Raw genomic sequence first — 11,567 nt, forward strand, 5'->3', positions numbered from 1 at the left:
GCAATACCAATGGAGTAAATAAGTGAATATAAATAAAAATTAAATATATAAAATAAGTTATTTTCTCCGTTATCTCTCGCTTAGGCAGAGAGAATAAAAGACTTTTAAATACGTTATTTTCCCCGTTATCTCTCGCTTAGGCTGAGAGAATAAAAGACTTTTTATTTACGGCTGGTGCCGGAGTAATGGATTTCTTCGTGACGTTTTCTCGAGAATACAAAGCAGAACTAAAAACTAAAAATGTGGGACAGCGAATCGGCGTGCCGATTTGCTCGAAAGTGATGCTGACACACCCACACTAATGTAAGGTGTCAGATTACTGTTGCTGTCCGCTGTGGTCAGGGCGCTGAATTCAATGCTGTTTCGTCGGCACCATGTAACAAGCGTCGGCAAGTGAGAGAGAATATGCTTATGCTATGTTAATGTTAACTTATATACATGTATTTAAATAATGTAATTTATTTTTCATCTTGTGCGAATGGCAAATGAGAATGAGCATATGAGATAGTGTGGCAACATTAGGCCTACAAATGTTTATTGAAGAGCATATCCGCTATACATACATATGAGCACATCCCAATTGCCGTGTGGTGGGCGTGGCAGCGACGCCTATGCGCTTACATCTAATTGAGCTGCGGACGAGATGGAACAGCTGGTCGACAAAAAGTTCGAGAAAACGCGCTCATAATTCATTCGTTCTGTCAGAGAGACTGAGAGAAAGAGAGAGGGTGGGCGAGATGGAGCGAGGAGGTGCTAGTGGTGCTAGCTGGAGTGACAGGGCGGGGCGAGCAGCTAACAAGCACATTAATAATATCTTAACCGGGAGACGGCGAAGTGCCAGCCATTCGTCCATTCAGCCACTGACGGAGTCGGCCGCACTCCGTGCGATCGCCGGCATTGTCCAGGACGTGGTCGAGCACAAAATGCAGTTAATTAATCATTTGAGCCAAAAGTAGTTTGGCGCTTGATTTATTTTCGGCCATAAGAACTTTCTGCCAACCACAACAAAAGTTAAAGTTTCCTCTCATCTCTATTTTTTTTGTTTTTTTTTTTTTCTCATTTCATTTAATTTTATTTTATTTTCGTTTGTTTGCTGACAGGCTGAGCTGGAGACAGCCGCTGGCGCCACAGCGTCTACTGTCTACTACTCCTGGCCATGGATATACATACATACATTAAAAAGCCGGCAGCGCAACCATTTGAAGGCAGCCATCAGCCCGAAAAGCCCCAAACGAAAGGAAAAAAATTAACCCCAGCGACAGGAAGTCAGGCGAAATGAGTGAGCGGACGGCCGAGCGTGGGCTATGATCGACTGCGAGATGCGCTGCATAAATAAACGTGAATGTTTAAGTTAAGTCTCTACAGATGCACTAGTATAATTGAGCTGCCGCTTAGTTGATTGACTGACCAATCAAGTGATTGACATTGTTCTTTTTATCTGCTTATATTTAAGTATTATCTATTGGACTGACATAGCTCTTATTTATGTATGTAAATGTATACATGTTAGTAGCTTGTAACATCAGTCTGATTGACTGACTGACACAACTTTCAATCTAGATATACTTAACTAAGTAATTGACTGATTGACTGAAAGTATGATAATTAACTAATTTACATTCATTTCGAATTCATCACTAAGTGATATATCGTGATGTATTTTTTAGCTTCTTGATTGAAGGACTGGCTGACTCGATGACTGATTGGCAAATATATATAACAAATTGATTGATTGACTTGCTTTACCACTGATCGCTAGACACATTGATTGACGTACTCTACCTAATTGATTGATGGTGGTTATTCAGATGACTTGACTCACTTATTGATATACTTGGACTTTCTGATTGACCAGCCAACAGACTGATTGACTGACTGGCTTCTTTGCTGATTGACCAGCTGATTCCTTGAGTAAACTATGCGCTTGACTGACTCACTGATTGATATAGAAAGCACAAGAGCAAGAGCTGGGAGCTGGGAAATTGATATGCTGCCTTTTAGGTTTGGCAAGTGAATTCGGGACTGAAAGCAGTTGAGCACACTGAAGTCAATCCAGTGCAGTTCGAATAGTTACAGTGCTCAGTCTACTACTAAGCAGTACCTTGAATGACTACTGAAGTATTTTTCACCTAGGCTCGACTAGAAACGCCAGATATGTCCATTGCTCGCAATCGACAATCAGTTTAAGCAACATCAATCCAGCAAACAGTCAACTGCCTTTAGCTTCTCTGAGAGCAGTGTACACAAATGCCAGAGATAGTAGCCGTGCTCAGTGCAACCGCCTCGGCATCAACTATGAGTCGATTAATTAAACCGCAAGCGTTTAAGCGGCGAACCACAGCAGCGGTAATGCCAACAGCAACAGCAGAGTTTGCTTTAATTTGACTTTCACTTTTCCCAACACACGCACACACGTGCACACACACACACGTACACACACGCGCACACACACATGCTCGCTCGAATGGCAATCTCTTTTATAGGTTACATCCTGGGCCAGGCCCGTGTTGTCCCATCGCGGCAAAGGCAATCAAATTTCGTATTAATTATGTGCTTAACCAAACACCTCCCAGCGCTGGGGCGTCCTCCAGTGGTATGTGCGGGGGCGGTGCGCCGGAGGGGGTGCGCTAGAGGAGCTCACGAAAAAAGGGGGGCGATGGGGGCAGCCTTTGCTGCAAAATTGTAAACTGTCAGCTGGGTCACGTTGCCTGGGATTATGCGACAATGAGTGAGTGAGCGAGCGAGCGAGATAGCAAGGGGGGAGCAGAGTGATGCACAGTCTGTTGGCCATGCGGGTCAGGGACGTAGTGGCAATAATTCTTTGGTTTTCACATTTTGCAGCCGCTGTCGAAAATCCTTTTTGCGGCTTATGCTCCCAATGATGTGGCAGAGACGGGGGCAGCCGCCCCTCGACACATGTCACGGGTCAGTTGCCCGGCCGGGCTTACAATGCGACACGCCCATTTACATACATAGATGGCCGGTTGGGCGAACGGGTGCTATGTGTGTGTGTGTGTGTGCACATAGAGACGGAGCCACGTTATCAACAGACTTGTGCTTAATGCGCTGTCGAATCGTGTATTCTGATTTGTTGAGACGTTGTTGGCGCGCAATACAAAGGCCGTAGGATTACGTGATACACCCGGTGTTTGTAGAGCTTGGTTTATTTATTTAGTGGAACGGAGTGGGGACCAAGGGGATATACATACACTGTATCGAATATGGCTTTTTTTTTTGTTACAATAATCTAAGTAGAGTCAATTAGGTAATTAATGAATAGTATAGTCTAGAATTTGGGATATAGACTGTAGGGCTAGAGTGATATAATCTCTACATACATATGTATGTATATGTGGTAAATGGGCATACATATGTATATGTACATATGTACACACATTCATATACATTCGTTTATCCATAAATACATCCGCATATATTATATTCCCGCCAATCTCTCCAAACCAGAAACTTTAAGAGTTAGACTAACCAAGGCCTGCATACGATATATCGCTATATGGAAAGTTGAGCCCAAGGCAATTTCTAATTTAGATGAGGCACAGCAAGTCAAGTGCGCACGCGTGCAGCAGCCGTTTGAGCTGCACACGATCTGGCAACGCCAGCTTGGGGAATTGCAATTTGCAATTGAGAGAGAAATAAAGAGACCAAACGTTTACTTTCTATCTTTCTATGCTGCTTTTATTGCGATATATTTTTTAAGTGAATATGATTGCATTCTAATGTCAGACATAAATTAGCGACTCGCACGCCAGAGAGTGCAAATGCCACGCCCCGGCCGCCGCCCACGCTCGGCAAGCAGCGTGCATTACGTGACAGGAGTATGTGAAACTTTTCAACTTGAACGAAAATTTATATGTTGAAAAATACATATAGAAGGAAAAAAAAGAAGAATAAGAGAGATGTATGTATGTGTGTGTGTAGAATGTGTGAAAAATTCGCATGGAAAATGGCACTTGGATTGGGTTGAGCAGTAGCAGGAGTCGGAGTCGGAGTCGCACGGCATTCTGCTGCGGTTTCGCGTGCGACGCGCTGGCTGCTGGAACGTGTCTGGCGCCTGCTGTGACTTTCCCCAGCTGCAGCGACACACAGAAGACCAAGCCCAAGCCCAAGCTCAGGCCCAGGACCAGGCACAGCTGCAGCTGGCAACTGTGGCTGCGTGGGCGTGGCAGCAGTAAGTATGCTCCCGCCATGCCTGCAGATGAGAAACAGCCAAGGATTACGCGCAAATATATGTGGGTGTATGTGTGTGTGTGTCTGTGTGTGTGTGTGCGACATGGAAGGCATAGGGAGCCGGGGGAACAGGGAGGATGGTGCCATGGGTTTACTGGGGAGATTGGACAAAGTTTTGCCGCTTGATTTTCATGTTGATTATAATCTTTATTTTCTAACATGATCCTGACATGAAGGCTGAGGCCAGACGTGGAGAAACCAATTGACTGTGCGCCTTCAAGTTGAAGTACTTTCGAATGGCAATAACCCATTTACTGGGTTTACTTGAATTCAATTAAAAATTAAATTAACATGAACTGGATTGTAAACGGAATCTGAACTGCCTCAAATCGAACCGAGCTTGATTTGGTTTAGTTATTAAGTTTTATTCTGTTTGCTTAGGGAACCTCTAGAGTTTTTTAGTTACAGTTTTTACTATCCAAAACTCTATTTTTCATGTAATCACGTTATGAATCTGTATGTGCGTGTGCTTATTAATTTTCAATAAGCAACTATCGATAGCTGCAGTGGAGTATCGATATATAATTGCCAAAGCTTAGGTATGGCAGTTGTGGTATTTTAAAGGTGACCATATTAGAGCAACATCAAGAGACTGCAGACTATCGGACCAAGACTGAGATAATGCTGTGTCGAATATTCACGGACATAACTCATGAGCAAATGGCAATAATCTGAAATAGTTCAATCGCTCGATATTGTCGGTTTCATGGTGTTTGCCATTCATCGAGCTCAAAGCTAATGCTATTGTTTTTCAATAGCGTTGCCTATGCAGCACTGATAGTCGAGCTAACTTCCGTCCGAAAGTCAGTCGGCAAGAGTCTTTCAAGCTGTCAGCGTGCGATTCGCATTTTTTCGCCGAGAAGTTTCAAATTCCTATAATTTCCTTTTCGAATCGTGAGTATTGTGGACCAATTGAATGAAAAATATTTCTCTATTAGACTGAATATCGCAAGCGCAAGCAACATGTTCTTCGATGACTTTATCAACTTTGATGATACGTCCGAGGAGTCGGAAGGCAACGAGCAGTCGGTCTACATTCATATTCCGAACTCGAAATTTATTATCGTGAAGAAGGGCAAGCAGTATCGTCGTCTCTACTTGGACAACCAGCGGACTACGCCGGCCGAGCGCCGGGCCCGGGCGATCGAGGCGAAGCGGGCAGCGGCAGTAGTGCGCCGCTTGAATCCGAAGCCGAAATACACGGTCACCATAATAATCGGAACCACCGAGGTGGTCTGCGACCTGGAGCTGCTGCAGAGAAACACGGACTTCTTTTGTCGCGGCACGCACGGCATGGCCTATGGACTGCCGGCCTGCGAAGTCAGCGTGGAGGCCTTCATATCCATTTACAAGTGGATGGCCAAGCCGAACCAGATCATCTTGCCGCCGAAGCTGATGAGCGTGTTCAAGGCGGCCATGTACCTGAGGATTCAGGTGCTGATCGATCAGTTCATGGACGAGTTTAGCGATCCGTATACGGCACGCGAGGAGATCGGCTTCCACATGTTCTTCGGGCTGCACAAGATGAACCTCTATATGCCCTTCCGCAAGACCATGCGCGTGCACAAGTACTTCCTGACCCTGATTGGCACCGAGGAGTACATCGACCTCTGGCCCAATGCGCTCGTCTCGCTGCTCAACTCGCCGTACATTTGCGTCAACTCCGAAATGGAGGTGCTCATCGCGGTCATCATCTGGCTGTCCCATGACTACAAGTCGCGCTGCTCCCACACCGACCAGCTGATGAACTGTGTGCGCTTCGACAGCATTCCGCTGGAGGCGGTGCTCCAGATGCGCCAGAAGTGCGCCATCAGTGGCATGGGACGGCTGTTGTACTTTCCCGAGATCGAGAAGTACCTGAAGTTCGCTCCGTCGCACAACAACAACGTGCGCTACTGCAATCGTCGCATCTGGATCTACGATCAGCTGTGCGACTACCATCACGACGCCCACTGCCCCATGCGCAACTACATCACGCTGGAACAGTTCGAGCACTACCAGCAGGAGCTGCGCAAGGCGCCCGTACTGCACTGGTGGCACCGTCATCAGCTCAACCCCTATGTGCACAACTGTCGCCACGAGAAGTGCCGTCGTCTCTCCGGTCCGCAGGGACGTCGCTAGGCCCGCAGCACACTGAGATCATCCATCTATAGGTAAACACTGATCCAAGTCGGATTTCGCACTTTGCATGCCTCTATCCATACGCATCAGCCCAATTCATTTTTGTTCATTTACAGCTTTGCTGTGTCGACACATTTCACTACACTCACTCACTCATTTCACCTTTTTTGTTGTTGTTGTTTTCAACTATGCAACATTTAACATTTAGCATGACTCCGTACAACTTTTCTCTGTCATAACACCAGAAACACCATCCACTTGAATTGCGTACTTACCAACATTCAACTACTCTATTTTGGTCTAAACCTACTAAATTGCGTCACTTGAATTCCTAATATACACATCATTTTGACCCGACTTTTAATTGAATGATTAAAAATACTAAAAATACTAATATACTGAAGTTATTTTGTAATTCTCACATGCTTGATGTTCTAATTTAGTAGAGTGTATGTATGTATATATATCTTTTGTTTATTTGTTTCGGAGCATGACTGCGATTTGCATTTATAATGGGAAAATGTATATAATAGGCGGTATGTACAGTTAACTATATTATCATGTATATAGGTTTACAGTAATGGGTATATTGGTCAGGACGATGAGATGAGTTGTTAGAGACATGTTCACTTGTCTTTCTACCCCTCTATGTGGTTAAGCCACAGCAGCTGGAGATCTGATATATGAAAACTAATTTTTGTATTATATATATACCGATTTTGTATATTTTTCATGTTCCTCCACATTCTCCCACATTCGCTTTTCTTTAACATTTTTTTTTTTTTTTTTTTTTAGCGAAATTTTAAAATAGCGAATATATAAAATACTTTTTTAGGCAACTTAATCTAAACAGAAATGTTAACTAATTTACATACTAAAAGCTTCTATCTAGGGTACTTATATATTATGTATATATTATAAAATGACACATATTTAGTGGGCTTTTCAGGTGTAAAAGTGTTCAGGTGACCCGATCTAGCAGGTCCTGAGGGTGATGGCATTTCAGTCTCCTCCTTATACCAGTTCGGCCAAGTTATTTGGATGGGAGCTCAGCCTTTTAAGATATTTTTTGTCTAAGTCTTGAATTTTGTCACCGATTATGGTAACTTTGAGGTCGCTTTCAATATTTCAGGCTCTTATGTACCACGGAGCTTCAGTGATCTGCCTCAAAGCTTTAGCTTGTGGTATGCGCAGCTTATTCAAGTGTGATCCCACATTTTCAAAAAATATATCAAATACTAGGGAAAGACTTCTGCCTTGGCTAACATATGTACACATATGAATATGATTACTATATGTTTAAATTCGAATCCATCTAGACGAAAAGTTATTCAATTGGGAAGATCTCGAAGACGGTCAGTTTCGACTGGAGCACACTTGTTTATACCATGCATATAAACAATAATAAACATCTTTTTAAGCATAGGATACAATAATCCTGTTTAGTAAAACAGTTACTTCAGTCCATCGTCAGCCACATCGTCCCATTTCGTATTGCTGTATTCCAGCTACGTTCAATCTGAAAACCTCAAGGCCTAAAGCCCAAACTTCGTACGTAGCCATTGCAATTACAGCTCAGTTTGAGGATTTCCAAATAGAGAAAGCTGGAAATGGCATAGAGCGGAAGCTGTGCGGAGTTTCAGTTTCATTCCAATTTTTGGGCTTAATATCGAATGCTTCGGGCTCTCAGCTGCCAATTGCAGGATCTGAAACAAGCATATGCTCGACAAGAGGGCGATAGTGAGGGGGGAGAGTGGAGTGGGCTGGGAGGCACCCCTGGTTGCTCGGGGGTCTCGGAAATTCGGGCCGCTGTCGCTGGCTGTTAACGAGTTTCTGTTTGCCGATATTTTCGCCGTTTGGTATCGCATTCGGAATTGGCATGCGAGGACAGCTGAGTGCGCCCTTTGATATATATTTTTTGGCCTTTGTTGTTGTTGTTGTTGTTGTTGTTCTTTGTCGGGCGTAGGCCGGAGGGCGTTACGAATTGATATCCATTAGTGGCGACCTGAAATATTTTGCACTAATTGGCATTTGTCCGGCGGTCGAGCGCCGTCTTTAGTTGCTTCCTTTTAGTTTTTGTAATTAATCAATTTCTGATTTGCGGTATGCGGTCTCTGTTTTGGGCTGTGGGCTGTGTTCGAGGCAGGCGGGGAGGTGAGGCGGGCATCTTTAGCTACACATTTTCCGGGCATTTCACGCGCCGTTAAAGTTTAATCGAAAAAGTATTTTTGTGGCCAATGAAAATTCCAATAACGAAATTCCCGGCAGCCGAACAAACCGCAAAACAACTTCTTGAGTTTCTTTTATGTTCGAAGTTTGTATCCAGACGCTTCAGTCGCTCCCACAGCTCACTCTCGCTCTCGCCCCCTCTCGCCCTGTCTCTGTCTCTGTCTCTGTCTCAGGTAGAGCTCCTCCTACTGGCATATGATAAAGTGCAGCCTGCAATTGACACGTCGAACACAAAGCCAAAGATGTTGGCGAAACTTTGCGCCTAAACGCGCAATTAACACAAATTCCGAATTCCAAATTTGATAATAAAATGAAAACTGAAAAGTCTGCGTAAATCGCATAATTTGACGGAGACACATGAGGGCAGGGAGTGAACGAGGGCGGGGCATGCCCAGAGGCTGTTACCTGCGAAATTTGACTCCAATTATGATGAAATGCTTTTTATTTTAAGCTTATTAACGTACTTTGATGAGATGCACAAAGTTTTCGCTGCTTTTGCCGCTGGCAATTTATTTGAATATCTCAAGTATAGTTCTCCATGCTGGCCGGCCGACTCGAACAACTTTTCTCACTGGAAACTTCATGCTCCACCATCTGAATGAGCAGACACTGAGAGACTGAGAGACACTTCGATTCAAGGCCAGATCGTTGGCATCCGAATGTGGTTAGCCCCTGTGCGCCCTGGGTGTGTCGAGTTTTACGTCGAGCTAGAGAGAGTGTGAGAGAGAGAGAAAGGGAGAGAAAGTCACTTTGTATAGGTTTTTGTAGACAAACACATACATGAACTGAATCTCATAACAAAATCACACAGATCATTTTTTGGAACAGATTTTTGGCCATAGCGGGAGCTGCAGTAGAGTACGGAAAATAGGATCCATGGGAGACGCAAACAAGGCGAGCGCAGAGCCGAGCGCCAACAAGCCCAAGGCGAAGCCCAAGGGCAAAGCGGTGTCGTCCAAGCCGAAGAAGGGCAGCGTGCTCAGCGCCATCGAGGACATACAGCGCATGTGAGTACAGAGAGAGACAGAGAGAGAGAGCGAGAGAGAGAGAGTTATATTGATTTCCATTTACCTAAGTCAGGTCGCCGGAGGCCATTTGCCAGGAGTTCGATCGCCTGGTGGACCACACACAGCGGCACTTCAATCGCGAGGCCCACATGCCCTGCACGGCGTTCGCGTCGCAGGTGCAGCGCTGCCTGGAGCAGCATCGACGTGAGTCGTACAAGTGCTTCGTCGCCATGGAGGACTACAGGCAGTGCGTGAGCGCGGCCACCCAGGAGCACATCGATCAGTTGGCCCAGCAGAAGCAGGAGCAGGATGCCGCGCGGCACAAGCGTCGGCCGCAGGAGCACAAGCAGGAGCAGCCGCCGCTGCACGCGTTGCCAGTGGTGCCGCCCCAAATTGTGGGCGTGGAAGCGCTCAATACTGGCAGCAAGGAGCCACGCCGACGCCACTGGTACAAGCCGTGGTCCTGGCTGCGCTAAGGTCTCTCGCACCACCAGCACCGCCAGCACCACCAACACCCACACCTTTCAGACGGCGACGACGACAACGCCACAGATACAAAATTGCAGGCAGCAGAGCTCCAAAGTTTCAGCTCAGCTGCCCACCATTTGCCGACAGGCTTCGTATAAATTGTTTTACTAATTAAAGGCAACGACTTGAACTGCTTCCTGTTCGCTCTCTCTATGCATATATATATATATATATATATATATATATATATATATATATATATATAGACTTATGTATATATGTATATGTACTTCTGCTGCTGGACCGCCGCCAGTTGTCCCAGCACTCATTCATTTGAATGTCTACATCAGCTCAGCTGCCAGTTGCATGTGCGTCTGGGTGTGTGTGTGTGTGTGTTTGCAGTGCAAGGACCTGAACCTGGACCTGGACGTAAACCTGGACGCATCCTTCCTGCGCCACTGCAACTTGCAATAAAAGTAAATCTGCTGCAGCTGCTGCCGCCGCCGCCGACGCTGCCGACGCTGACGCCTTTTGCCAGGCTACCAAAGAGTTGACCCTATGAGATGTGCGCTCGACGTTGGCCACGCCCATGCCACCCGCTGCGCCCACTTCGGAAAGCTGAGCGAACCTTTGTGCGGTTACAGGTTGAAAGGCTTGCCAGCCACGGTAAGCAAACATTAGAATTTATTAAATCCAACTCCACGGCGTCGCCTGCCGCACATATGACCGAAAAGAGCGGAGCGCTATGGGGCGTGTTCGCTTCGCAGATACTCTGTAACAAAAAAGGGGATATAGATTAGTGTATGAGAGATGTAGATATCAATTGGCCATAACTCTGAGTAGATCACGCTGCATTATTAGCTGACATTTGAAAGGGGTTCGAATTCCCAGCATGCAAAAGTCGATATATCGAAAGTGGGCTATACCTACTAATGATAGTAGATTGAGCAGCGCATATGCTCTAATGAACGGTTAATCATATTTCTTGTCCAATTATTCACTTCATCAGTTATTTTTATCGCTATGTATCGATAAATGTAGGTCAACTAAGCTTCAGCATATCGACATTCGAATTAATTCGCATTTATCCTAATCGATATTTATCGATAACTCTGCAGCTGCTTTGTGCACAGGGCATTACTACCTTGCCCATAAGCCGAGCAGAATTTCTAGCATAATCGAGACTCTCGATTCGAGAGTACCGCGTGAGCAGGGGCTGTCGAGCGGCGCTTTATGGCATTGCAGTTGGCCACTACATAAACTTAAGCCCAACTTAGAGCCTTGGCTAGCCTTTCTATGAGTACAGGGTATAAAAAGAAAAATTATTGCATATAAAACTCACCTGGTTGGGCGAGGGACGATGCCTGGGGAAGAGAGGGGGAGAGAAGATGTAGGGAGTGAAGCAGGGCAATAAACTTTTGCCGCTGAGCGCCACGCCTACACGCCCCCACACCCATACACGCACACACACACACACACATGCCCGCACACACA

The 11,567-nt window shown here is 45.6% G+C and overlaps 2 protein-coding genes across 3 annotated transcripts; both read left to right on the forward strand.

Moving 5' to 3' along the window:
- Positions 1-4,873: 4,873 nt before the first annotated feature.
- LOC6585081 lies at positions 4,874-6,763 on the forward strand. Of its 2 annotated transcripts, none has more exons than XM_032732623.2 (2): positions 4,874-5,142; positions 5,187-6,763. In XM_032732623.2, exon 2 carries the CDS (start codon positions 5,212-5,214, stop codon positions 6,367-6,369), a length of 1,158 nt encoding a protein of 385 aa, XP_032588514.1. In that variant the 5' UTR covers positions 4,874-5,142; positions 5,187-5,211; the 3' UTR covers positions 6,370-6,763. The 2 variants fall into 2 exon arrangements, with proteins under 2 accessions (XP_032588514.1, XP_002010721.1); XM_002010685.4 differs by having other exon boundaries at positions 5,202-6,763.
- Positions 6,764-9,326: 2,563 nt separating this feature from the next.
- LOC6585082 lies at positions 9,327-10,263 on the forward strand. Its single transcript, XM_002010686.4, has 2 exons — positions 9,327-9,605; positions 9,679-10,263. The coding sequence occupies exons 1-2, from the start codon at positions 9,475-9,477 to the stop codon at positions 10,079-10,081; spliced, it is 534 nt and encodes a 177-aa protein (XP_002010722.1). The 5' UTR covers positions 9,327-9,474; the 3' UTR covers positions 10,082-10,263.
- Positions 10,264-11,567: the final 1,304 nt, after the last annotated feature.

Source organism: Drosophila mojavensis, unplaced genomic scaffold (assembly GCF_018153725.1).
Source record: "Drosophila mojavensis isolate 15081-1352.22 unplaced genomic scaffold, ASM1815372v1 contig_136, whole genome shotgun sequence".
NCBI lineage: Eukaryota > Metazoa > Arthropoda > Insecta > Diptera > Drosophilidae > Drosophila > Drosophila mojavensis.

Coding starts and splice junctions, on each gene's coding strand:
- LOC6585081 (XM_032732623.2), top strand. CDS start 5,212: ATGTTCTTCGATGACTTTATCAACTTTGATGATACGTCCGAGGAGTCG.
- LOC6585082 (XM_002010686.4), top strand. CDS start 9,475: ATGGGAGACGCAAACAAGGCGAGCGCAGAGCCGAGCGCCAACAAGCCC. Junction 9,606..9,678: donor ATCGAGGACATACAGCGCAT/GTGAGTACAGAG, acceptor TACCTAAGTCAG/GTCGCCGGAGGCCATTTGCC.